This window comes from Rissa tridactyla, chromosome 1 (assembly GCF_028500815.1).
Source record: "Rissa tridactyla isolate bRisTri1 chromosome 1, bRisTri1.patW.cur.20221130, whole genome shotgun sequence".
In the NCBI taxonomy this organism is placed as follows: Eukaryota; Metazoa; Chordata; class Aves; order Charadriiformes; family Laridae; genus Rissa; species Rissa tridactyla.
The window spans coordinates 21,850,529-21,877,901 of NC_071466.1; the positions used below are offsets into that span (position 1 = coordinate 21,850,529).

The window sequence follows — 27,373 nt, forward strand, 5'->3', positions numbered from 1 at the left end:
ACCAGGCTGCTCAAAGCCCCATCCAGCCTGGCCTTGAACACCTCCAGGGATGGGGCATCCACAGCTTCCCTGGGCAACCCGTTCCAGGTGTCTCACCACCCTCACAGGAAAGAATTTCTTGCTAGTCTTCTAATCTAAATCTGCCCTCTTCCAGTTTGAAGCCATTACCCCTCGTCCTATCACTACATGCCCTTGTAAGAAGTCCCTCCCCATCTCTCCTGTAGGCCCCCTTTAGGTACTGGAAGGCCACTATAAGGTCTCCCTGGAGCCTTCTCTTCTCCAGGCTGAACAACCCCAACTCTTTCAGTATTGTAACGTGCAAAATACGATGAGATTTAAAAGGGTTCTTTTTCCTCGTGAGAAACACCATTCCCCAACAGGACTTCATCCTGAGGCGTCCGTGTACGTCTTTCTTGTGCGTTTCCCCAAAACCTCACCCAGCCGAGGGCAAACACCTTTGTACCGGGACACTCCGCACGCTCTCGTCATTTTATTCGGACAAGCCAGGCACACCCGGCCACCGCACCTCCTGCCAGGCAGGTCGGCAGCGCCAACGTGCCTTCCAGCGCCGCCGGGAACCGCCTCCCTTCTCTGGAGCGGGGCCGTGCGCCCGGCAGCGAGACCTGAGGCGGGGGCCGATCAGGCTTTGGAGAAAGGGGGCCCCGGCAGACCCCCCACTGACAGGACCGGGGCTCCCGGCACTGCGGCGGGCCCCCGGGCCTGAAAACAGCCCGCCCCGGGGCGGGACCGGCGGGATCCCGCGGCCCCGGCGGGGCCTCCCGCCGCCGCTGAGGGCACGGAGGCCTCGGGGCTGGGGGCCCCGCCCCTGCGCGTCACGGGCTGGCGGGGCGCCTATTGGCTGGGGCCGCTGCCTCGCTCCCTCCTGGCCCCACGGTGGATGTCGCAGCCGCTTTTCACCGTTGTCGTTTGAAATTCGGCCCAAAATGGCGGCGGCGGCGGCCGGGAGCGGAGCTGAGGCGGCGGCGGCCAGGCTGGAGGGGGCGGAGGAAGAGGAGGAGACGGCGGCTGCGGCGGAGGATGAGGAGGACGGGGAGGAAGACAGCAGCGGGGCTGGCAAGGCGGCGGGAGCGGCGGCGGGAGCGGCAGCCGGCGGGGAGGCCAGTGGCGGCGGCGAGAGCGAGGAGGAGGAGGACGTGTTCGAGGTGGAGAAGATCCTCGACGTGAAGACCGAGGGGGTGAGTGCGCGGCGCCTCCGGCCGCTCTCCCGGTACCGCGGCGGGCCCCCCGGGCGGGGCGGTGGCAGGTCCCTCGGGGAGGCCGCGGCAGCGGGGCTGGCGGGCGGCCCGGCCGCCTCCTCAGCGTGGCCGGCGGCTGCCCGGGGGTCAGGTTTCGCCCGGGTCCCTGGGGAGGTGTCCGGGAGCGGCTGTGAGCCGCGGGCTGGCGGCGGGGTGGGCCTGGGAGCCTTTCCCTGGCTTTCCCTGCGGGAGGGTGGGCAGTGCGGGCTGCTCAGGCAGATTTTCCTCCACCGACCATGCAAAAATAGTAGTTCCGTTATAATTGTAAGTTAAAACACGCCGCGCGTAATTTTGCAAGGAAGCTTTTTGTATCTTAGGGCTTTGGCTAAAGAGACTAAATCTGGAGTATCTTTACTAAGGTGTCTTGTTTTGTCTGCATTGTTAAATTACTCTCTGCTCTTAAGGGGGAACTGCAGTAGTGTTTTGATGTAGAGTGTTTGAGTGCAGGAATGAGCAGGATTTAATATAATGGAGAGCTTGGAGGTGGTTTCAGGGTATGTTTAGTGAGACTGCGTTTACTGGCTTATAAAATATGTGGAAGACCTCTTAAAATAAGAGAGACTTCTTCCAATTAAAATAACTCTGTGGTGGTCTTTACTTTGTTTAGACAGAAATACTATACCTTCTTTTCTTTCTTTGGAAGCAGCCTAGGCTGGTTGAAGTTCTTCTAAAATTTCCTAAACATCAAATACAAAAAGTAATTAACAAAGCTTTTTTGTTTTAATGATTTTGTGTCTGAAAATTGTTTATTTTAATAATGTATGGATTTTATTTTAGGCTTCAGTCAGGTACGTGATAGTATAGAATTCTGCCTGCTTAGTGTAATACATCAGGGTTTTGAAACATTGGAGAAACATTGTTTTGAAACATTGGAGAACCTTCAGATCAAGAATTTCTTGGGTATTTGTGATGATTAGGTTGCATCTTGGCTGAAATATCTTGATGGCTTAAGAATGTTATGCTTTCAAGGTAATACAGTATTTATAGCTTTGCCTGTATGAAGTGTTGGTCAAAATAATCAGGTTGGAAAGAAGAGGACTCCTTTTTTTCTTTCTCCTCCCCCTCCCAGCAGTGGAAACTAAAATCTGTAGGCTGGGGGGGAGTCATACCATTCCACACACTTCTAAAGAGTACCAGAATACATCAAGTCCCATCTCTTAAAAAGGTGTGTAATGTCCATTCTTTCTGTCATCTTCCTTGTCCAAGCAGCCTGTTCTGCAGCAGGTTCTGAGCTGTATGCATTTGATGTTTCCAGCCTGGGTTGGTGCAGTTAGCTTTACTGCATGTGTGTGCCTTACCCATTATGTGTTGGTTGTAGCTTTGCAGTGTGGGCTCTAGTTGCATTAGGTCACCTATCCGTTGCTCTTCAATGGGGACCATGCTCCTGTGCTTCAGAAATACAGGGCAAGACAGGTACTCGCACCCAGTCCAAACTTCTGAAATGGCTGGAAAAAGCTGTGTGTTATATTCAGTGGAGTATATTTTATGTAGTCTGCTTTAGAGTAGTGGTTCCCAGCTTGCAGATTCCCAAGTCCCATACAAAGTCAAGGCAGACACACCGAGTCGGCCACTGTCGCGGCCAGCATAAGGCCAGTGGGTGTGTTCCTGTGTCACAGTTGCAGAAGCGGGAGAGATGGAGAGCACTGCACAGAGAAGCCCTTGTCATTCATGGTCTTGGTGTTGCTGGAGCCGATAGTAGTGGTAGCAGGAGAGACAGCACTCCTGGGATGGGATTGGGCTGGGGAGTGAGACCTGCTGATAAACGACACATAAACACGTCCTACTTAAGAGGACAAGCAATAAAAGTTTGGAAATGTTTCCTCTCAGTATATCTGAAAGCCTTTCACAATGCACCGCAGTTGTTTTTGTACTAAAACAACAGGCTCGTGACATTCCCCAGTGGAAATGGGTAACCTTAACTGCTTTTTAATGACATGGTGATGCTCCTTTCTGTACAAGTTGGTTTTAGCCCATTGCTACTTCTTATAGAAACTACAGCAGTATAAAAATTTTTGGAAGTGTTCTATTATTTGTAAGGGATACAGAGGAAAGAAATAGCAATGTTGAGTAAAATAATGTTGATGGATCAGTGTGTGTATATGTACACACATACATACACTGTGTGTGTAGGCTGTGTATGTATATTTAGTATAATGATCAATCTCCCATCTTAACACAAGCTACATTTTTGTATCACTCTCCAAGTACAGGATATAGAGTCATTCAACAGCCAAATAGTCTTATATTTGCATTAGACTTTATTTTATCCATCTTTCTCAATTAATTAAAAAAGGACTTCTGACTCATTTTGTGCCTGAGTTACAAGGGTGTAACAGTAGCTCTGCAGCTGACTGAAGTCCTGTGTCTGAAATGGCATAGCCCTGTACCACCAGACACAGGTGAGAGGCCAGCTGGCTAGCAAGCAGATTGGCAGGAAGGGAGCCGTGAGTCCCCACAGATGTGGACATGAGTCAGCAGTTCTTGCAGCAAAGGCGGATAGCAGCATCCGAGAGTATAGCCAGCAGATCGAGGGAGATGGTTCGTCCTCTTCTCAGCACTGCTGAGATACACCCAGAGTGCTGTGTCAGAGTTGTGGGCTCCCCAGGACAGAAGAGACATGGGCGTACTGAAGTGGAGGGTTATGAAAACAGTTTAGGGAGCTGGAGCACAAGAGCCTGAGACAACTGGGTTTGCTCTGCCAAAAGAAGAGAAGAATCAGGGGTGATCATAGTGGTATCTCTATCTACTTAATGGGAGGATGTAGAGAGGACAGAGTCAGATCCTTCTCAGAGGTGCACAGTGAACGGATGAGAGAGGCAGTGGGCACAAGCTGGAACATGGGGAAATCTGAATAGATACACTTGACTGGGCAGGTTTCTGAGCAGCCTGATCTACTTGGCCCCGCTTTGAGCGGGGCATTTTACTTGATAGTTCTTGAGATCGCTGATAACTGAAGTTATTCTGCGACTGTAATAAGAAAGTTACTGGTCATTTATTTCATGAGTACAGCCATTAGAAGAAAGAGACAGAGGCAAGTGAACATGATTTTGAAAACTAGTTCCTAAATCAAGAGCGTATGGTTAAGCTAAATTATAAGTATTACACTAATGTGTCTGAATATAGGCTATTTATTTATATGTCCGGTAAGTAAAATACAGAAGATTGTAAGTAGAGTTGATTGCTAAAGTTTAATGGCATATATATGCACTTAGTCAAAGGTTAATGGTGCTCAGGCAAAAACATACGTTTATGGATATAAATAGATTTAATAGTAAGTGTCAAATGACAGTTCTGAAGCTTTCCTTCTCTGGGCTTGGTTGGCAGTGTAGGATCTTTCAGAGCGTTATCAATCTATTTTTCCTAGAAAGAGATATTATTATTTTTCGTCTCCAAAGGTGCTTTCTGTAGTACATTCGCTAATACTTTTTTTCGGGGTTTGGTCGTTAGTTTGTTGTTTTGTTTTCTTAGAAAAGAAGTTCAGGAATGGCTATGTTGCCTCAAATTCATTATTACCTTTTCTGTATGGACAATGGATTTTCTTAAGTTTGATGCTAGCTTTTGTCATACATCTGTTTTGAAGAGGTTTAGTCAACAAAGGTGACCGCATTGATTTCATAGGACATGTCTGCTTTTCCGTTAAGCTTGGCGCAGGAGGCCCCAAGTTGCCACTTGTCTGGCTATATCAGCAACATGCTGAGTCCAAGCTGATAAGCCTTGCTTCTCAACAAGAAAAGGAGTCTATCTTGAGAAACATAAGGATTCAGACTACTTTATTTAGGAGAAAGGCAAAAGATGATTTGGTACAATGTTTTTGGGGTTGTTTTTTTTACATGGTAAAAAACTTTCTAATCTAGTGAAATAACAAGATAGAGACTTAAAGGTGCAATTTCATCCTATGGTGAAGATAAATGCTATTGAAACAATTGGTTTAGGGCTTTCATGTGTAATCTTTTACCAAAATTTTTGTAACTAACTCCACTGAGATGCACATACTCAGATTTTGTCTAGGTCTAACTTGATCTCACTGGTGGCTTTGTGTTTTTTCTAATTGTTGGTATTTCAGTTTATCAAAAGCAGCACTGATTACAAATCTAATGTTATAAATTCCAATATAAAACCAGGTGAATGGTATTAATGCATTATAAATTTCAAGGTTTTATATCAATTTTTTTTTAGCAAAGAGAAGAAAAGAAGCAATTCAAGCTTAGAATTTTTATAGAAGTATTACAACTTTAAAAAAAAGTTTCATAACTGTCAGAAAATCCATTTTGCTAAAATGACTATGAATTTGTGATTTGTACATTGTAGCTGTGGTTCTGAACAAATTTTAGATATTACAAATGTTTTCGATAAAACCACTCCAACTACTGAAATGTTCTACAACATACGTAGTTCAGTATGTGTTGCAGATGGAAATAATTCTGAGAATTCTTATGTCAACATTGGGTTGAACTCCCATTATATTCATTTCTATATACACAAAATGATATATCCACCGAGATCCCCAAGAATTGAGTAGATGATGAATACGGTGCTGTATTGTATTAAATGTTGGGGTTTTTTCTTACAGGGTAAAATTCTCTACAAAGTACGGTGGAAAGGATATACTTCCGATGATGATACCTGGGAACCAGAGGTTCATTTGGAAGACTGCAAAGAAGTGCTGCTTGAATTCAGAAAAAAAATTGTGGACAATAAGCCTAAACCTGTTAAAAAAGACATACAGGTGTGTTTCACCTTTTAATATCTTCCGCTGAAGACGTATTCCCTATCTGGGCTCTGCTAATGGGGGGAGGGAGAAGGGAAGACATTTGGGACCTGGAAATAAGAAGACTTAAAGCATCTCTTTGATCCATAAGTATTTTGCTTCATGTGAAACTGAATATTGTTGCTGCTCTCTGGTTAAGGCCTTTTTTTTATTATTAATTGACAAGTTTGCTTGTAGACTCTAAATCCTTCTAAACGTTATTTCACCTTTTAATAGGACTATATAAATGATATATGGTCATTTTGTTTTATTTTTGACAACATGAGCAACCCCCTTTCCCTACCCACATGCACACTGTCTTGTCTGTGAAGGTGGGCACAGCTCAATTCAGTTTCCGTCTTTGTGTAATAGATTGATGAGTTTTTGCATGTTAGCCATAAAATTTGCTAGGATAGGAATACAGAAAAATTAATTGCAAGAAAGCAGCATATGGCTTTTTCTCTTCTTTTTTTAACTGAACTGCTTGGTCAGTTTGAAAATGAAGAGTAAGAGTCTTTTTTTGAAAACTGGTACCCTTCTTCTGGGAAACCTATAGGTAAATTTTACAAAGTCAGATTAATTGTTTTTGATGTAAAATAGTTCAGATTTGTTTCTGTTCTGGAATGTGATTGTTGGATGTCTGATTGGTTTACTTGACTTTGTTTATATATTGATTGTCATTCAAACGGTTAGTAATGTAATTTAGGTGAGCTAAAACTGTATTTGCAAATTAGGAATGATATTTGCAGTGACAAAAAGATTCAAGTGCTTAAAGATTTACTTTTTCCAAGCACTACCACTACCATTTTTGTGTAGTTTACACCCAAAGGATACATTTCAGTGGAGAAAGAAATGTTTCTTTTTTTCCTTACCTTTTAGAAACTATCTCTAAATGATGATGTATTTGAAGCAGAATCTGACAGTGACTGGCAAAGTGAAACAAAAGATGATGTTTCACCAAAGAAAAAAAAGAAGAAGTCAAAAGATGGAGAGGATAGAAGTCCAGATGATCTGAAGAAGAAAAAGTCTAAGTCTGCAAAACTCAAAGAAAAACCCAGAACAGAATGTGAAAATTCCTCAGATACTTTGGTTTCAGATTCAAAACCAAAAAAAAGGACTTCAGAAACCAAGGAGGATTCAAAGGACCCAAAGAAGCAAAGGAAAGAAGATACTAAAGAAATCAAGAAAAAGAAGGGAGATGTTAAAGATTTAAAAATAAAATCTAAAGAAGATTCTAAAGAAAATAAAAAATCACGGAAGGAGAAGTGTGGAGATGTTCAGTTTGACTCAGAGTCAAGTACTCTCGATGATGTGTTTTCTCAAGGAACTGATAATGAAAATTCAGACTTAAATTCTGAAAATAAAGATGAGAAGCAAAAGCTGGTAAGTGGAGAAGAGAGACTGGAACAAGAACTTGCTGAAAAAGATTCCGTTGCCGATAGACATTTTGATGGATCAGCGAGTAATGAAGATGATAGTATTGATGTTAAGATTAAAAGAAAGAAGAAAAAAATTCAGAAAGCTGAAGATTATAAAGAGGAAGGTAGAAAAGTGGAAACTCAGGATATCTATTTAGAGAAGAAAAGCATGCACAAAAAGCAAAAATGTCAAGAAAAAGTAAAAACGGTACCGGGAGAGTTGGAGAAGGTGTCACCTGCTCCTTCACCAGCGCAGAAGGGTTTGAAATTGGGTGCTGATGAAAGAGGATCCAAGTCCACTGATTCAGCTGGGGAGGTAAGCAATGTTAAGGCATTGAGGTGGGGGCTGGAGGTTAAATCAAACCTGCAAGGTACAGATATCTCAAAAGGCTGCTGTTCATGATGGCAAAGAAGAAAATACAAATTGGAAAGTTAATGGCCCGGGTGATGCTAAAGAAAGCCCACTGCACAATGTAGAGGAGAGACTGAAAAATTTCTGGATCCTGAACTCTATAAAGGAGGGACTGCTTTAGGGGAGGAGGGTGTCTCAAAATGTGAGAGTATGAATTTCTCCTGGTTTTTATGTGTACTTACTTAGAATTAAATTTACTGTTCCTCCAAAGCATGCTGTCATTTTTAGCTTTGTTCCCCCCGCCTTCAACAGTTGCCGCAGTTTGACTTTTTTCTACTTGTCTAGTAAAACATTCAGTCTTGAGCAACTGTCCATCCAACATGGCACAATGAAGTGCACTTTTGAGTTAAAACGCATACTTGATCTCTCTCAAAAGCCAGCCACTCCATTATACCTTACATGTGTTAGTACCTACCTGAGAATTGGAATGCTGAAATCGCTTCTAAACTTGAGTCTCCCAGATAATTGTGCAGCTGGCTTGTCTTGTTGGAATTCCTGGGGTGCTTATAGAGAATGCTTAGTTTCATGACATGGTTTCATATTAATTACAAATGCTGTACCTGTTCTAAGAAATGAGGTAAACAAATATTGGAATACTTATTTTTCCTTATTTAATATGGTAGTGTTTTAAGAAGAGCAGGATAGTAAAGGTAAAAGGGAAAAAAATAATGGAAAAAATAAAACAGCATTTCTGGAATGTTTCTGAGAATATAATTTCTTTCAGCTGTTCTAATGCAGTTTGCAGATCATAAAACTTGGACTGCTCAGAGAAGCCACTTTCTGCTCAGAAACACGTTGATACTTAGTGTATTATATCCCGCTTCTTTTGAGGCCATAATTTTGTGGTGGCAAGTTTCTTCTGTCAGTTCAGCTGTGGTCCTCTGCTTAAGACTGTTGCATGTATGGAGTAGGCTGACTTAAACAAGGAAGTTTTGGGGTAGAGAATTATGTGGAATAATCTCAGAGCAGAGCTACACAAAGTAGTGTTTTTGCAGGAACTTAGTGGTGAAAGCTCTTGTAAACAAGGTTAAGCAATTACTATGAGGCATAGCCCAGTTTCAGAAAGTTATTTAATTAACTGAAATGGTATGACACTCTATTACTCAAGTATTTTCTTGTAGTTCAAGGCTATAGCGTTCATGAGAGAGAGACATCAGTAGTGATATCAGATAAATCTTTGGAATTCTGTTTTATTTACAAGTAGTATAAAAATCCTGTCACCCCAAACATGAAGAAATCAGCAGTTTGCTTATGGCTCTTCGGCCAGCGCTCTCAGTAAGTTGCTGTATGCCTTTCTCATGGCTGTGCTCCATAGGAGGTCGTGCTCCAAGGTACCAAGGAGGGCATTTTGCTTTTTCTTTTTTTTTTCCTAGGAGGCTTAAACAGTGTTTTCTGTGGATTTACTGTATGGATGGGTTTGGTGGAGAGTTCTAGAGGTTTTTTGACTTCACTAAGTTATTGGCCCAAGCAGATAACTCTTTCCAAATAAAATCATTGCACGTGTTTCAGCTACCTGTCTGAAAATGAAAGCTACTTTCCTTACGTAGCTCTGATTACAGAACACTGTCATGGCAATTTATAATATAGTATTCTCTATTTGGAGTCAGTTTGCATGCTGAACGATTCTTTCCACTTGATCTATCTCCAAAAATAAATGTGCAGTGTACGTTGTGCATCTGATCGGTAATTGGAAATCTGGAACAGAATTCAGGATTACTGGTTTTAACAGCCTCTCTGAGTAGCAAGTATCTGGTAATCCCTTTAGTAAGTTACGGGTCCCCTCCTAAATGCTGAGCGTCTGTCGGCATCAACAGCTGTCTGTGCTACTAGGTAGTAATGTCAATGATCAAAAGCTAAGGGTTTTTTGGAGGGGAGATAATGAGAAATACAGATTGAATGTCTCAGCTCTGCTAACACCTCATGATACACCAAATTAATCTATTTTTTTGTATGTCAAAGAAATGGCAGCATTTAATGATAAATTCAGTCGGTAGTTCTGATGGGGACTTCTTTTGGGGCAGTTTTTCAGAAAGCCAGAGCTATTCCATGTACCAGGTTAGTGTCGGGGGCTGATACAAAACAATGCCAAGGAGCCTTGTCCCACCTACTCTGCAGTTTGGAATTTGCTGGCTGAATGGAGAGAGAGGATTACAGGAGGAGAAGGGCAGCCTTTGGTGGAGGCAGTTCAATTCTGTTTTGGCGAATTTGATTGTATATCTACATCTACCATACATTTCTTCTGTGATATTGCTAAGCTCAGTCTTCTGTGGGGATATGGTGAGTTTGGGTGGATTTTTCTGAATGTTTTTCACAAATTACTCTTGCCATAATGTTCTGTATGTGTAAACTGGAAAACTTGGAACCTTCTGTATACAAATGTCAAGTTTTCTCAGGTTAAGGTTCAAGTCACTGCTATTGTAACCACTTTGAATGCGGGGCTTCAAATACTGTGAAATAATTACATTCTATTCAGGTTTGATATTTGGAACAAATGAAGAGGTCATCATTTTGAATTTACTTCAAAAATACTGGTTTTGGCATATCTGCATCTCATGCCATAAAGTACTTTGTGTGGCTGGGATACAGTAAAAGTCTGAATTCAATTTGTTTTATTTTGGAAATAACACCTCTTCTTTCACAGAAGAAGCTTTCACAGACTTAACTTCTGACACGCCTGTTCAATTCTTCTTAATTCTGTTCTATACGGGTTTGAGTAGTATTACTTTTAAATATATTTTCTCATTGGAGTGGTGAAAGTTTATTTTCCATTTTTTCTCTACCACTTTAATTTGATCTTTGTTCTCAAATCTATCAGGAGAAAGAAGTAACAAAAACTGAAACAAAAGAAAAACCTCAAAAAAAAGAGTCTGAAAAAGAAGAAAAGAGTGGGAAAGAACAAAAGGGCCTAAAAAGTAAGTTCGAACTGCTGTAAAAGGGAGAAGGGGAACACCCTTCAGGACATTCTCCTCTTATTTCTACTAGTATAGTTTTTGTACCACATGCCAGACACAAGAATTTCTGCTTTTATTTTTGGAAGCAGAAGTCTGCTGTTTAATGGCTTTGTTAATATATGCTTCATGCGAATGCTGTACTTTCATGTATGAAGCATGGAAGCGTATAGGAATCTAACGTGTTTGTAGACAAGTCAAGATTTTGCCCTTTTGCATTTAATATTGTCAACTATGCTTCTGTAGCATGTAACAGTAATCTTATTTTAGAAGAATTCATCCAACTATTGGCTGTTCCTGAAGTGTTCAGATGACATTATAAATACACACTTTCAATGTTTAGAAAAACTCATCGAGGTTCCCATTAGACAAATTTCTTGCCTCTTCCTTTAGCCACAATGATGAGTTACCTTATACAACCCTTAAAATATCACCAGAACTGAATGGTTTGATACAAGAAGAAAAATGTCTGGGTTTTATTTCTATTCTTAGTAGTATAATGGAGTATTAATGTTACCACTCTTGATCTCAGTAAAATTCTGGATGATTTTATTCAGGATAAATTCCCTCACTACTCTGATGAACTGAGGAAAGCTGGGTAACTCCACCTTTGATAATCGTGAATGGATACAGGAGGAGCTGTGATGGTTCAAATTGCTGTTGCTAGATAGACATCTCTCACTAAAAGTAGCATGGATGCTGACAATGCTGACAATGCTCAAGAAAAGTAGTAACAAACAGAATGATTAATTATTTTTCCTTATACAGCACGTGTCCTCTGTTAGTTCATTACAGATACTGAACTGTATTTTCAAAGTAGTAATTTACACATAATTCTAAACTATATTTCTTTAAAAGAAGATGGTACCGTGTTGAAAGCAGTCAGAACTCAGGCTTGTCAGGGCAGCGGGAGGTGAACTAGTTCTCCCTGATTTTTGGCTTATGTTGTTAAGCTTGCTGCTATGCTTCAGCAATGATTAACGTACAGAAAGAGAACAGACCTCTTCTAAACGGACTCTGGTCACTCATTTAAACTTTGTTAAGTAATAGTCTTTAGTGGCTCAAGAGTTACTCTTGGTAACTCTCTTAATATTCTAGGCTTTAAGGACATCAAACGTGCATTTGACTTGTTTAATGTAGCTTCAGAGGAAAAAAGTGAATATTCTGGGAATAACTGCACAAGAAAAAGATCTTCACTAGAATATAAATTCATAGAAAAATCAAAATCAAAAGACAGCAAGGTGTACAAGGAAAGGGGGAACATAATAAGAGATGGAACAGACACATGGACTTACACTGCTGCAGAAGGCGATGGAGTAGGTGGGGATTTGTGTCAAATGGAGAGCTCTGGTGAGCAGTAGGTAGAAACAAATGCAAGGGAAAGTTGAGCACTGCAGTTAATATTTTCTCCATTCCTGCTTGCATCTTTTAGTGCTCCAATTCTTGTCTCCCCAGGAGGCTGAAAGGATGTTTTCTTTTGAAACTCATTGATAACTTTTCAGTGTGTTTCTGCTATTACAGTAATGGAGTGTTCACCATCTGTTACCACTTCAGCCTGATTTCTTACAACAAATAAGCAGTTTGTTTCAGGTAAAAGCATTTTGTGTCCATTTGTAACATAGCCTTCATTGTTCGGAACCGTTCCATGCTGACTTCCAGAGTCTCTTTGAATGAAAAGTAGTAGGATGTTAAGCTGCTGATCGATCATTGAAGCAATGGCAAGCAGTGAATGGTTTGGAAATTTATAAGTGACTTATTTTATGTTTTTTCTTTCGTAAAATCGTATACATGGTAGATGGCAAGCAGCAAGTCTTGAGTTTGGGTATGGACATGCAGTTAGAATGGCTGACACTAGAAGACTTTCAGAAGCATCTTGATGGAGAAGATGAGAATCATGTGTTGACAGAACCGATATCAAGTAGTGAGTAGTTGCTGGGAGGAAGGGGTATTTCTTAGATGGCGTTTCAAAGTGAAATATCCTATAACTGCATTGAATTTATTTTTTAGCGCTCCTGAGGGATGCTGTTAAAAGTGGGGATTATATGACAGTAAAGATGGCACTTTCTTCAAACGAGGAATATAATCTGGATCAAGAGGTAATTTTTCTGCAGTAGAAGTATTGGAGGGGGATGGGAGGAAAGAGTACAAATTTGGATTTGAAAAATTTTCCTCTCTTCCTCGTAGCAGATTTGTGTCTCACCTTGGAAAAAAAGCAGAAAGTGAGAAAAGGGAGTACAGAGTTTGAGTCTTCGATATTTGTTTTCCACTTCTTCCAAAGAAAAAATTAAGTTTGATAGAAGTAAAATTGGTAGAAGCATCCCAGTAGCTGGATTTGCAGCACATTTGCACACTGGATTTAACTGAATGTTAAATGTAGAACTTTACATGGTGTAAGGAATGATGATACCCATCAGGTGAAGTGGCTAAACTATGTAAAAAGTCTATACATAAAAAATAAAATTGAATGTTCTGTTTGACAGGCTGGGACCATTTCACTCCGTGAATAATTAGTTTGCTGCCAGTTCTTCATCAGCTGTGTTCTAAATGTTTTTTCTTTGAAGGATCTATTTTCCTGTTAAATAGTAATATAGTTCCATTTTTGAGAATTAAGATTTCTGGTATCAGTGTTTTCACTGGTGATCTCGTATAGTTGCATTATGTAGCATTTTGAGAACTATACATTATGCTAAGACTTCTGTAGCATAGTAGAAAAAAATGCCAAATGAACTACTGAGGCAAGTATGTGATCTTTGAATTGTAGTGTCTGGTGGAAAATTCAAGAATGAGTGAGGAGACTGGCCACGCACAGAAGTCACCTCATGCTTTGATAAAATCCCAAAGCAGCATTGTGGTAGCAGGTGTCTTGAGCCATCGTATTTTTCCTCCAGTGGCTGCTGATTTCGTCTTCCACTGTCTTGCTGTTTTCTCCACCCTCAGATACCTTGCTGCCTTTCTTCCTGGCTTGTTCTGGCTTTCCTCCTTCTTATTCTGGTCCTCGGAACGTTATGGGTTTTGCAGATTACGGAGCTCAGAGTGTGAGGCCTGTGGACAAGAGAAGCGGGAAGTGATAGTTTGTCAGTATTTGGCAGCCATGCATGTGTGAATTCTTCTGCCAGGGAGGGGAATCTCTGTGAAATCTGTTGATGCACTTGCAATTTTTGTCTTTTGGCTTTGATTTATCTTAAAGTTTTTAATTTTTTTATTTTTATTTTTGTTTTAATACAATGATTCTTGTTGCAGGACTCAAGTGGAATGACCCTAGTAATGCTTGCAGCTGCTGGTGGGCACGATGACCTTCTCCGGGTCCTAATCAGGAAAGGAGCTAAAGTTAATGGTAGACAGAAAAATGGAACAACTGCATTGATACATGCTGCTGAGAAGGTTGGCTTCGTTATTGTTGTATTTGTGTTTCTTGGCTCTTTTACTTACATTTAAAGTGGTACGCAATTTTTTTCCCTTGGATGATGCCTAAAAGGTACTTAGCAGGATATAGCAGGGTGACCTTAACTGCATAATTTCAGCAGCTGTGATTACTCTAGTGTAAATAAATCCTGATCACAAACCCTACCCTGAGTAGAAAATATCATAGGGTTACCTAGAGGGAAAGTGGAGGTAAAGGAGTGGAGGCAAAGGATGTCTCTGAATTTTGCTGTCGCAGGGGCTGAAGTTCTTGTGTTAGAATTGCTTGTTACGATCTCCGGCTACACAGGATCCAAACTTGGGGGACTTGGAGAGCAAATCTCTGATTAAGCAGGGTTTACTATTTGAGAGTTGGGAGATGGAGATAGTGGCGAGCTCTGCTCAAGCTCAGACCAACTAGACTAGTAAGTTAAGAGAATGTTTCATGGGTGCGCTCTTTTCTTCAAGTTGGTTCATGTGTTTTCCTGTGTGCAGTAGGTACAAGGCCAGAAGGGGGCTTGATTCCAGTTTGTTGGTTAATGCAAACGTACTGTTTTCTTCCTGTGCTGTTCACTACTGCAAGATCTAGAAAAAAGTAAGAATTGTAAATATTCACGGCTGTCCACTTGCCTGAATCTGAATTGCTCTTTGCTAGCCATGGGAGAGAACAATGTTAATTGTGTCATGCCTCATGCTTTGGATTTTACTGATGGATTTTTAAATAAATGTAGCTATATATTCTGAAACAAAACCAGAATATTTTCTACTTACTTGTCTTGTGGGTTTGTGGGTTTTTTTCAGAATTTTCTAACAACAGTAGCTATTCTTCTGGAAGCTGGGGCGTATGTGAACATGCAGCAGAGCAGTGGTGAAACTGCTTTAATGAAGGTAAATTCAATGTTTGTCCTGGTGCGGTTTAATAATAAATACTTTTGGCAAACTAATAAAACATAAAAACGTATTTGTAGAATTGATTTAGGGAACATGTACTGTATTTGAAATGCAAATACTACTCTTAACTCATCTAGGCAGTGTTTTAATCCATTTTTGTAACATACTGTTATATCTAAACAATAAATGCAGAGGCTGTCAGCATACAGTGCTAAATGTGGCTCATCATCCTCTTCCATTGTTTTGCTCAAAGAAATGCAGATGTGATCTTAAACTTGAGATAATCTGGTTGTCAGCAGAAAGAGAAATTCTCCTTTCTGGAATTTCTTTCACTTGGGTGTTGCTGTGATTGACTTCTGGCGTTTCATTGCAGGACAGAAATAAAATAACTGGTTTGCAGTCTCCTTGCCACTGCCTGTTCTGCACCTTTACTCGCCCCATCACAAAGGAAATTTTTAATTTTCCTTTCTTTTAATTTTGTTGTAATGGGAAAATTCTAAGACCCTTGAAACAGTCTGTAGTCCTCTTAATATTTTTTTTGTTTGGATCAAATAATTTCACCAAAGTTCCCCTTGCTGATAAACACGCTATATTTATATGTAGGCTGCATGAGGCAGTTTGTTTGCAGAAGAAGCTACAAAAGCTTTTCTGTCCAAGACAATGTGGGATTGTTTCTCTTCTATCCTCTGCAGAGCTTAACAAGTGTGGGGAATTCACATTTTCTGTAAAGAAGATGATAACACACTTGTGGTTTCCTCAGCCACTTCAGTCCAAAATCTCCTCATAATTTGGCTGCCTCCATGAACTTCAGTTTTGACCTTCACTGTTTTTAATGTATTTAATACATAATACATATTGGTATGTGATGCACAGCTGTACACACTTTATAATTGGCAGCCTACAGTGACTTATTCTGGGTATTTGTTTTGCTGTGCAGATACAAAGAACAGCATCTTCATTTCCAGTAACTTACTGGAACAAGTTTAGCTGTGTGTGGATAAACATGTAAATGTGTTTATCAAGTCACTATCATTTAACTGTAGGAGTTGGATCGTACCTTTTAGAAGGGGGGGGGAATTCTTGGCGCTTAATTTTTTTTTCTCTGAGATGGTGTTTGATTTTTGTGGGATTTTGTTGGGGGGCTGTGGGTGGTTTTATTTATTTATGGAAGATTATGGATTGAAAGCACAGATGAAAGTTCAGAGCTGAAACAAATTTCAGAAGATAATGTTTGAAAGGCCTCATGAAGATAGAAATGTATATCTGTCGTGCCTTTCCCTAAATTGTCAGTGCTTTAAAAGCAAGTGACCAAGAGAGTGCGTTTGCGTTCTTCAAAGTAAAGCTTTCTTTAGACTTCCCTGTACTTTTGTCAAGTCTTTGGTTGACATCCCCTGAAATTCATGCTGTAAGTAACACTGAACGGCCTTGGAAACAGTGACCGTCTAACATAGCTAAACAACGATTCGGGGCAAATTCTGTTAACTTACTGCGTGCCTGGAGTACCATTTGAACTGAGATTCCTAGGAACAGACACTTGGAAGTGTTGCTTTAGTAATTCTGAATAGTTCTGCAGAAACCCATTTATTCGGATAAACAATTGCAAGAAAGTTTACAGTTCTGAACTTCAGCAGATTAGATATTTCACAGAACTTTAGGGGTTTTTCTATTTTCTATTTTTCTTTCCCTAGTCCACTTGGTAATCCTGAGTGTTGCTGCTTCTGTGGGATCAGATGTGTAGTGGTGCCTGGGTAAAGATAAAACATTTATGGAGTGGGATCCTGAGTTTCAAGTTGTGTTAGCATTTGCAGAGCAAATATCTAAGCTTGTTTTTCCAAATTGTAACTATTATTTTTTTTTAATTAATTTCTGCACTTCTGCTTACTTCAGTGTTGTGCTGTTTTCTAACGGGGGATTTGTCATTGTTGTCCATCCTTCCATCTTCTCACTTTCTGCACAGGCTTGTAAAAGAGGGAATTCTGATATAGTGCGGCTTATGATTGAAAGCGGAGCAGACTGTAACATTTTGTCAAAACATCAGAACAGCGCGCTGCATTTTGCAAAACAATGTAATAATGTCCTGGTGTACGAGCAGCTCAAGAGTCATTTGGAAACGTGAGTAAACTGTACTTTGAAGTTTGTTCTGGTGAAGTTTGCAATACTCGGCATGTCATAATTTCAGTTTTAAGTCAAGGGGAAGAGGGAGGGATTTTAGGAAAGAAAACAGATGTGATTTGGGCAGAAAGTGAACTAATAAATCATGTGAAATGAAAACTATGTGAGCTAAGAGAATTAGCAGACACTTGCTTAAACACTGAGTAGAAAGGTGGAAAGAAGAAAAAGGGGATTACTAGAAGTGAAAGATTTATTAAACTGGAAATGCAGCGGCCGGGAAAACTAAAAAGCGCTGGACAGTTGATTGTAAACCCTTATTAGGGCATGCCAAATAAAATACCTTGCAGAAAAGCATTTAAAAAAATCAGAAACAAACAAAAGAATGCCAAACAAAAACACCATGCAAAGACAGTGCAGATAGATAGGGTGTTGTTGGACCCTTAAACGTTAGCTGTGAGCTGACGGTGCCGGGGTAAAACTTTTAGGCCAGTAAATGATGAAAATAAAAATCTTCATGCAGAACAGAATGACTGAAGTGTAACGTACTGTATGTGGTATGTGAAACATTCATGTCATGTAAAAATGTACTGAGCTGATGAATATACTGTGAGGGTGGTGAGGCACAGGAACAGGTTGCACAGGGAGGTTGTGGATGCCCCATCCCTGGAAGTGTTCAAGGCCAGGCTGGATGGGGCTTTGAGCAGCCTGGTCTAGTGGGAGGTGTCCCTGCCCAGGGCAGGGGGTTGGAACTAGATGATCTTCAAGGTCCCTTCCAGCCCAAACTATTCTGTGATTCTGTGAATATGGACGCTAAACGGAGACAAAATAAAAGAGAATCACAGAATGGTAGGGGTTGGAAGGGACCTCTGGAGATCATCTAGTCCAACCCCCCTGCCAAAGTAGGTTTGTCTAGAGCGGGTGAGCATTTAAACATTGAAAGAGCAAGCTCTTAAAATATCAATTTGTAGGAATACTGATAGTTAACATATCAGGACAGAAAACTGTAGTCAACAATGTTTAAACTTGGAGTAGACTCAAGGACAGTCTCAGAGCTTCTGCAGCAGGTGAGATTTTGCCATGAATGCATAGTTAGTGCGGGAAGAACACTGTCTCCGTGCAAGATCCTTTTATTGTTTTATGATGATTTTATCCTAATGATTTATCTATATATTATAAGACAGGCTGTCAAGTAATTTGTAGTCCAAGCTCATTCTTTTCTATTTTAGTGTTTAGAAAGCCCTGGCTGTTTTCTGTCCCTGATCTCTTGTGTTTCCCATCAGCTAATGTCCTACATGTGTCTTGACAGAAACTGCCGTGTGGTGGTCACTGATACGTGCTGTAGTACTACCAATATTCTTACTCTGGTTTAAATAATTATTAGTGCTCTTTCCTTTATAATCTTATTTAATACTAAATTTAAGTATACTAAAATATCTAAAAAGTCTAATAGGTCTATAGGTCTATAAGCAAACACTCCCATACAATAATTGCAGCGGAGGTCATAATGGAGGTTAGGGAGTGCTTCTGTAAGGCAGAGAAATTTGTGGAACGTTTGCAAAGTGAAATCTCAGGTAGAAAAAGTATTAGTGCAAACCAGTAAAATACAAATAAATACATTTCCTGGGCAAGGTTGTATTTGCCTAGCAATTCTAAAGGAACTCAGTTACAAAATTACAGAATCACAGCAACACAGAATGAGTGAGGTTGGAAGGAACCTTTGGAGGTCATCTTGTCCAACCCCCCTGCTGAAGCAGGGCCACCTAGAGCTGGTTACCCAGGTCCCTGTCCAGACGGCTTTTGAAAATCTCCAAGGATGGAGACTCCACAACCTCCTTGGGCAACCTGTGACAGTGCTCAGTCACCCTCATGGTAAAAATGTCTTTCCTGGTGTTCAGAGGGAACCTCCTGTGTTTCAGTTTGTGCTCATTGCCCCTTGTTCAGTCACTGGGCACCTCTGAAGAGACCCGGGCTCTATTGTTTTTGCCCCCTCCCTTCAGGTGTTTATTGATACGTACACGTTCATAAGATCTGCTGAGCCTTCTTTTCTCCAGGCTGAACAGTCCCAGCTCTCTCAGCCTTTCCTCTTGTGTCAGATGCTCCACTCCCTTCGTCATCTTTGTGGGCTCTCTCCAGTATTTCCATGTCTCTCTTAGGAGCCTGGAACTGGATGTAGTACGCCAGGTGTGGTCTCACCAGTGATGAGGAGAGGGGAATCCATTGGACTACTGGCAATACTTGACTTAATGCAGCTTAGCATCGTCGGCCTTTGCAGCAAGGGCACATTGCTGGCTCGTGTTCAGCCTGGTGTCCTCTAGGTCCTTTTCTGCCAAGGTGTTTTCCAGCTGGCTGGCCCCCAGTACGTACTGGTGCCTGGGGTTGTTCCTCCCCACGTGCAGGACTTTGTACTTCTCCTTGTTGAACTTCATGGTGTTCGTGTTGGCCCATTTCTCCAGCCTGTCAAGGTCCCGCTGGATGGCAGCATGACCTTGTGGTATATCAGCCACGCCTCCCAGTTTTGTGTCCCCTGCAAACTTGCTGAGGGTACGCTCTGCCCTGTCATCCAGGCCATTAATGAAGATGGTAAACAGGACCGGACCCAGTACTGACCTCGAGGGTACTTCAGTAGCGACTGGCTTCCAGCTAGACTTTGTGCTAATGATTTTTGCTGACCCAGTGTTCTGATCCAGTTTCATACTGGGAGGAAAGTATTGTCATGCCGGTATTTTTAACACACTGTAAAGCTTGTCTGAGGTATTGTAGATCACTGCATCGAACATCTCTCCTGAGCAGATAGAAGCTAGAAGGAATGTTTTCTTCCTACAGCAGGCTAAATGGGGAAAAAAATAAGTGCTAACAGCGTAAAAACTAATAATAATTTTTCAAACGTAGAAGTTAAAGTCAGCAGGGGCAGCTGAAGTGGATAAGTGGAGTATGTTGATTTTCCCCCAGGGAAGGAAATCATGACTTGTGAGTGAAGGGTTTGAAGGCAACAGCAAGGATGCAGATAGAAGTGCTCTGGTACCTGCTGTTCAGTGTATTGAAACTTTGTCACTCATTTGCTATTTGATGCCATTTCCGGTTTGTTTCCTGTTTAAAATCTGCCACTTTCAGTTTTGGCTAATCTGATGTCTGTGGGGTATCACTGTGGTAATGTCAATTATACAGGGAGTAATTACCGACTGAGGAAACTTCTAGATTCGTTACCTGAAAGTACCAGTTCAGTGCTTCTTGTCAATCAAAAAAGGAAGATAATATAGCAGTAGCGGATCTGAAAATAAAATGTAAATCCATGGTGTCTGAATGCCTTAAATAGCACGTACCATTCCAGTTACCTTATTGCAAAAACAGACGAAGCAAAAAGGAAAAATAAAGATGATCAGAAATAGAGTAGCTTCTGTGAGGACAGGCCCAGGGCAGTGACACACGTCACCTTGGGACAGATTAAAAGGTCAAAATTTAAAATAAAATCAGAAAACAACAACAAAATAAAATAACCCAAAGCCATGAGGCTGGTTCTCCAGGCCACCCTGTCGAATGATTTAGTGATAGGTTTGAAACAGAGGAATATTTTTGCACAGAAAAACTGAATTACGGATCTTGTTGTTGCAGAATGCTGTGGTTGCAAACGCAGGGGATTTTAGAAGGGATTAAGTAGATGTAAGGAGAGGTGTGATTTGGCTGCAGTCTCTAGTTTTAGATGCCTCTAAATCAGATTGCTGGAAACTAGGACAGTGTACTGAAAAAAGACAACTCTTTAATTTCCCATATTTAATATGGCTTTGTCTGGCATCTGGAAGCTCTGGGCTTGCTTTGGTGTGGCAGTTCGTGTGGCTTCTTTGCTGCCAAACGCATCAGTTTTAGAAATTTGCAGATGGTGGTCTCGGCTGGCACGGAGCGGGGGACTCTGCTCTGACCAACAGCTGAAAAAGCTGCAAAGCTGAGAGTCGGGACCTTTGCCTTGCAAAAGCTTTTAAAACCCATTTGTGTCAAAAGGGCTTTCTGAAGAGGATTACTTGGTAACCTGCTTGTAAAGGTGCCAAATGCTGTTGGTTAATGTGGTCCGTCTTTGAAGGCTGCACTACTCGCTTAAATTAAACCCTCCCCACACCCAAAAAAAACCCAACCCCCCCCAGTTTGGCTCTTCAGTGGTAGCCTTGCTACTTTTTCACTGCATTATTAGTAGAGTTTAACCGGGACCTGCATTTTTCCAATAGTATTGCCGGTAAAATTATACAGTGACTTACTTGGCATCAGGTTGGTGAGTCAGCCAGGCTGGGGAAGTGGGTGCCTGTTTCTGTTTAGCCACGAGGAACGTGCTGTTGTTTCAGGGACATCTTTGTACATAAAGAGCCTTCAAAATACTTGGCTAATTGGAATGGTTTTCAAGCTGCCGCAGTGCATTTGTCTCAGCTTTTTGTTATTGTGGACCTGATAGATCAATACTTTATTAAGAAAGTATTGGGGCTTGGGGTTCATCTGTGTGTAAATGTTGGAGTGATGAAGGCATTCGCTCCTGAAAATCAGGAATCCAAAAAGGTAATCCCGGAATCCTTTTCCGCGTCAGCTTTCATGAGGTCTGTCTGGTAAAGTCATTTTATGATGTGAAGTACATGCCTCACTTGTTTGGTCTTTCAGGCTCTCCAGAGTAGCAGAAGATACCATCAGGGATTATTTTGAAGCTCGTCTTGCTTTGCTGGAGCCGGTCTTTCCAATTGCATGTCATCGTCTCTGTGAAGGGCCAGACTTTTCTACGGATTTTAACTATAAACCCCCACAAAATGTGCCAGAAGGTAGGGGGGGTTGGGGGGGTGGTGATGGTGTTTGGGTTGGTTTGATTTTGGGCTTTGTTTTTTTAAGAAACTGCCTTGTATGTATGTCTTAAAGTATCTGCTATGTGAAATTATTTTTGTATGACTTACTGTATTGCAGTACATTACATTAAGGATGCTCCAGTTACGGAGTGTAGGGAGAACAACGATGTTTTGATGTGTTGTGGGTGGGCTTTGTGTGTATCTTTGTTTTTAAGAGGTTTTTTTATTGCCACGTGCACCACTTCTTTCCTCTGTTCACAGGTTACGTTAGCTCTGTGAGGGTTACACAGCTAAGTGACAGGTATTATAGGAAAGGAGCGGTTTACCTTAGAATTAATAATTTTGAAAAATCTTAATCTAAGAGCATATTTAGACAATCTCATAGTGGATCGTCTTGTTTTGTAGACAGTACCTAACACATGGGAGTCTCCAAGGACAGTCTCAGCGCTGGCATGATACAAACACAGTCTAGAAACACTATAAAAAGCAGCCAGCATCAGTCAACTCTGGTTTGCCCTTAGACCCTTTGAAAAAGCTGGGAATGAAATTCCCAAGATACTTGGGAATGTGTCTTCATTCTTTCAGGAATCCAGATACTAACCTCTAATGCTTGGCTTAGCCGAGTCGTTTTTATTCACCTTTGGAGTATATCAGGAAAACGTCTACTGATAGCGATTTTTCTTGAAATAATACATGACTGTGACTGCAATACCACTTCAACTAAGATGGAAAGGGGTTGTGTCTGCCTGGTTTTCTGGTTGTTAAGAGTTGTAATATAAGTCTTCCAGTTCTTAATTATTGGTATCCTTGATAGAATTAAGAAACCTTATGTAAGTTTATGTATTAAAATGAGGCATTTGTGGGTATTGAAGGCTGTTGCTTATTGAATTTCAGTGCAGTTCATAAAGCTCTATAATTGACTTGGCTCGCTTCTCCCTGCCAAGGGAACAGACAAGCCAAAGCACATTAAATTCCGTAACTCTCCTTAGATAAACCTAAAACAGAGAGGTGAACCATACCGAGCATTGCCCTGTCGTTTGCTCGCCTTTCGAACAGCCACGTCACATTCTTTCTGCTGCCAAAAGACCTCAACTTAGTGACCGAGTCAGTTGTGTTCTGTGCTGGGATCCGCTGGCGTGGGAGATTATTGGATTTCTGCATGTTGCTTTGATACTCCATTGGTGTTCAATATATATACAATATAATGTTTATATTTTTATATATATTGTACCTAACTGTCTTCAAAGGTTCAGTGTACGCGGTTGTTCTAACTAAGGCATCTCATGTTGCATTCATGTGACTTCCCTTTCAGGATCTGGAATTCTTCTCTTTGTTTTCCACGCAAATTTCTTTGGTAAAGATGTCATTGCTCGGCTCTGTGGACCATGCAGTGTACAAGCTGTGGTTTTAAACGACAAATTCCAGCTCCCTGTATTTTTGGTAAATCTTTTCCTGTAACTGGTTGACTGAAAAACTGCTTTATAAAGTCTTTATGGAGCAGCCTGGGAAATCTTAGTGCCTTAATTTGGATTTTGAGTATTGTGATGAAGCTTTTTTTTTTATCATGATGGGGTGGGGTTTTTTAAATAAAACTTAATTTTTCTTTGTATATGGAGAGAACCACAAACCTTGCACGTACCAGACTCCATAAAATCTTATGCTTTAAAGGCGTGGACATAGTCCTGGGCAAGCTGCTTCTGGGTGGCCCTGTGTGAGCCCCAGGCGGTGCCTGGTTGGACTGGATGACCTCCAGAGGTCCCTTCCAGCCTCAGCCCTTCTGGGACTTGGTTTGAGCAGGCAGGTGGGAATGCTGAATTTAAAGCTGTTTCACTTCTCAAATTCACCTGGCTTCTCCAATTTTTGACCCAAGTTAAGTTCTTAAATATAACTACTTTGCTTTGTTTTAATAACCTCCCTCATATTTCTAATGATTAACTTCTGTTTCTTGATATTATTTTTTTTAAATTAAACGCATCGCTGTGCATGCTTTTTAAAGTTGTCTTGTTTTCTCTGTCATTGCATCAAAAGTTCTTTGCAGTATACGCAACTTTCAAAAAAGGCTGAATGTTAAAATGTTGTGTTCTGTTAGTCCACTCATACAGCGCTTCCAGCCGTATCCTGCCATTAACTCTGTGCATTTTCTTTTTCCCTTTAGGACAGTCACTTTATTTATTCCTTCAGCCCTACTGCAGGCCTTAACAAGCTTTTTATACGGTTGGCAGAAGCTCCTACTGCCAAGGTACAGGATGCTCTCAGAATTAAATGTGTATATTAATTTTTTTATACAATAACTCTTCCGTAGTCTAAATGCTTCCTACTTGTATGTTGTAACTGTAAAACTGAGGACTTCCCACTGTCTCCTCATCCCAGTTCCCATCCGTTATAGCTCCATCCTGTGACATTGCCAGAACTTAGGAACACTCCAAGGGTGTTAGTTCTGTCGTAATGTCAGAACTGTTCACGCACCAGGATACAACGATGTTACAGCTAAACAGTTTCCCCATTTATATTGTGAATTTAACGACTAACAGATAGACAGAGTGCCAGTTATTTTTTGCATACCAATGTTTATGCTTGCGTGCTCGGGAAAACTTGGAAGTATTTACTAGGATATGCAGTTTGCTTTTCAGTAGTCTGTTGTATTTTACCGGTGGTTTGGGCAGTAGTCCCACGACATGTTGCAAGATGAATAACAGATCCCATTCTGGTAGAATTTGTTTTTATCCTTGGAAGATGCACCAGTAAATTTTCTAGATCTTCAGCTTTAAAACTTATACTCTTAAGTGTTTTATTGTGCTCTTTTTTTTTGTTTGTTTGTTTACAATGAAAAAAATTGAACTCCATATTCAGATGAAAGTATGCGTGTGTGCCTAGTTCAGGTTTGTGGCTAACTCGGCACCACCTCAGGCAGTGGTGCTCTACCCGGCTCCTTCACAAGCCATTCGTGTTTCAGTAGGGCTGCCAGGAACTCATTTGATTAAACGCAGATTGACACCTCCTTCCCCCCCCCTTAGTCAGTAGCAATTGTGTGCCTTTTCTCGTGCTTCCCTATTAGAAGTGTTTAACACAGTAGTTACGTGTGAACAACCTTTACATGAGACCTTTGTTTGCTTTTCCAGGTAAAGCTGCTCATAGGCGCCTACCGAGTGCAGTTGCAGTGACCCTGGCGCCGCATGTGCTGCGTGGACTGACGCGCTTCTGGAGCTACTCCTCATTCCTCTGTTCAGAGACTGACAAAGCAGTTTGGAGCTTTTTGGCACCACGCTCTGAAGACCAGTTCCCATCTGGCTGTCACTCGTTGGCAGTCCCGTAGGAAAGCGTGTGCTGGGGGGCAGCTCGGTGCGCTGCGCCGCCGGGGCAGGGTTGTCAGCTTTTTTTACTTTGTACAGATGTAGATGTAAGTATTTGTGCCGATACATACAATTCTGGTTTTCTTTAACTCGTGGAGTCCAGACTGCATATTTCAGCTTTTCCACAATGTGGAATGGTGCATATAAGAACTATTTAAGGTAACTACGTAAAATGTCTTTTTTAATAGAAAGATCTTTTTGATTTGTAAACTAAAATTTTCTACTTACTCTAACAACTGTAATGTTTCTATGTAAAATGCAGAACTGTCATGTTCTTAGAGCCGTGGGCAGAAATTACACTTTGAAGTCACTGCATTAGATTTAACTTAGAATTGCTGAGGGCCGGGTTCTGGTTTGAAACTTTTCCTGCTGGTGTCTCCCAGTGAGAAAGCGGCTCAGAGCGATTCCTTCTGAACAAACGCGATTGGGGCTGCAGGTACGAACAAAGACACCTGAACAGGCTCCACTCACAGAGGATCGCACGCAGCGGTTTAAAACTACTGTTGTGTTAGAGAAGCAATGGAGAATTTTAGAGAGGTCTCAACTTCTGAGTGGTTAATCGAGAGAGATGGGAAAACAAACGTTAAGCTGAAAATAGCAAACCAGAGAAGTTGTAACTACCTTGACTGTGCAGGTGAGGCTTTTTCTAGACGAGAAGATACATAGAGGGTTCCAGATACTCTCAGCCTGACAGATGAGAACATGTACTGCCCTTTCAGTCAAAAATTCAGTTCCTCAGTGCAAAGAGCTGCTATCTTTTTATTTTATTTTATTATTTAAATGACCCATTTTATCAGGTGACAGCAGTTCTGTAATGGTCCTGTGCTATAAAATACAGCTGTAATACTTCTGCATGAAGTATAGAATATTTTTCTTTGTAAATTAACCAACATCTTGAAAAGTTTAAAAAAAAAAAAAAAAGGAAAAAAGAGGAAGAAAAAAAAAAAGTCCAGATTGTGCCTTTGCTGTTCTGGTTGCCACATGTAGTTTACATGCCACTATGTGCCTATCTTATCTTATTAGCAAAACTATTGTGGATAAATTCTTAATGTATTTGAGTGCTCACCATCAAAATGGTGCAGATGTAGTAAGCAACCTTTTAAGAAATGTGACTTCTTAAGTTCAGTTAACCCGTTTTTAATTTTTGGTTTGTGAAAGTTTAAAACTTTCCTATTTAAGAGATGCTGAAAGAGTACGTAACAAAGCACACTATTTCAATTTTGTGGAATGTCACATAAAGCTGTATGAAACTAGAACAGCAACATGACATACAGCTGCTCCTTTCTGGTTCGATTTAGAATAGTTGCCTTTCCTTTCTGCAAACAGTGTTGACGGGATGTTCACAAGTCTGGTTTTGAACAGACTTGGTACCTCCACCTCTCGGAGTATGCTAGATGATACCTCATTTTATGAAGCATGAACACCTGAAATGCATGAAGAGCACTGGCTGAGAATCGGGGATGTCACCACCACCAGCACTTGGGACTTTGTGTAGCTGCAGTTTTTTAGTCACTGTGTGTAACATAAGGAAAGGGGCTGCTGGTGTTTCCTTCTGTTGCAGTGACCCCTTCCTCAATCACTCCTGCGTTGTCCGCGTCAGGGTGTCGTGCGCATGCGCTCAGCGCTGTACAGCACGTGTTAAATGTTTGAGCTGTTCCAGGTGGGGGGACAAAATGTTTTTGAACAAATGTCCATATAATATAGATGCTTTTTAGAAACTGTTGTACAGTCTAACCTCAAAATGTCTGGTAATGCTCCAAGAGTTGACACAGCAGGTAGTTTGTCAAAGGCTATTAATTTTGGAGGTGGTTTGTTTTGTTTGGGGGTTTGGTTTGGTGGTTGTTTTTTTTCCTTAAAGCATTTGGGAGAGAGGGAGGAGTTTTACAGGACATGGGAATAAAATTTGGGTTCATGATGCATTTGAGGGATGGATTTTGCAGTCATCTTTCTCTCTTAATTGCTGATATAAATTCAAAATCCCTACTGAAGATGCATAAAAGACACATGAAAAGATGTTTGAAGCTGGTTT

General features: G+C 41.1%; 1 protein-coding gene across 4 annotated transcripts; it reads left to right on the forward strand.

Moving 5' to 3' along the window:
- Positions 1-455: 455 nt before the first annotated feature.
- On the forward strand, positions 456-27,365 carry MPHOSPH8 (M-phase phosphoprotein 8). Of its 4 annotated transcripts, XM_054223636.1 has the most exons (14): positions 456-1,196; positions 5,827-5,982; positions 6,883-7,737; positions 10,649-10,745; positions 11,880-12,131; positions 12,577-12,702; positions 12,789-12,877; positions 14,022-14,162; positions 14,982-15,068; positions 17,029-17,183; positions 21,819-21,973; positions 23,307-23,434; positions 24,150-24,233; positions 25,114-27,365. In XM_054223636.1, the coding sequence occupies exons 1-14, from the start codon at positions 945-947 to the stop codon at positions 25,153-25,155; spliced, it is 2,619 nt and encodes an 872-aa protein (XP_054079611.1). In that variant the 5' UTR covers positions 456-944; the 3' UTR covers positions 25,156-27,365. The 4 variants fall into 4 exon arrangements, with proteins under 4 accessions (XP_054079611.1, XP_054079585.1, XP_054079591.1 ...); XM_054223610.1 differs by lacking the exon at positions 11,880-12,131; XM_054223616.1 differs by lacking the exons at positions 11,880-12,131; positions 24,150-24,233.
- The last annotated feature ends 8 nt before the right edge of the window (positions 27,366-27,373 follow it).

Excerpts from the sequence above, each read along its gene's own strand:
- MPHOSPH8 (XM_054223636.1), top strand. The coding sequence starts at position 945 with ATGGCGGCGGCGGCGGCCGGGAGCGGAGCTGAGGCGGCGGCGGCCAGG. Across the intron at positions 1,197-5,826 it reads TCGACGTGAAGACCGAGGGG|GGTAAAATTCTCTACAAAGT; the intron begins GTGAGTGCGCGG and ends TTTTTCTTACAG. Across the intron at positions 14,163-14,981 it reads TGATACATGCTGCTGAGAAG|AATTTTCTAACAACAGTAGC; the intron begins GTTGGCTTCGTT and ends GGTTTTTTTCAG.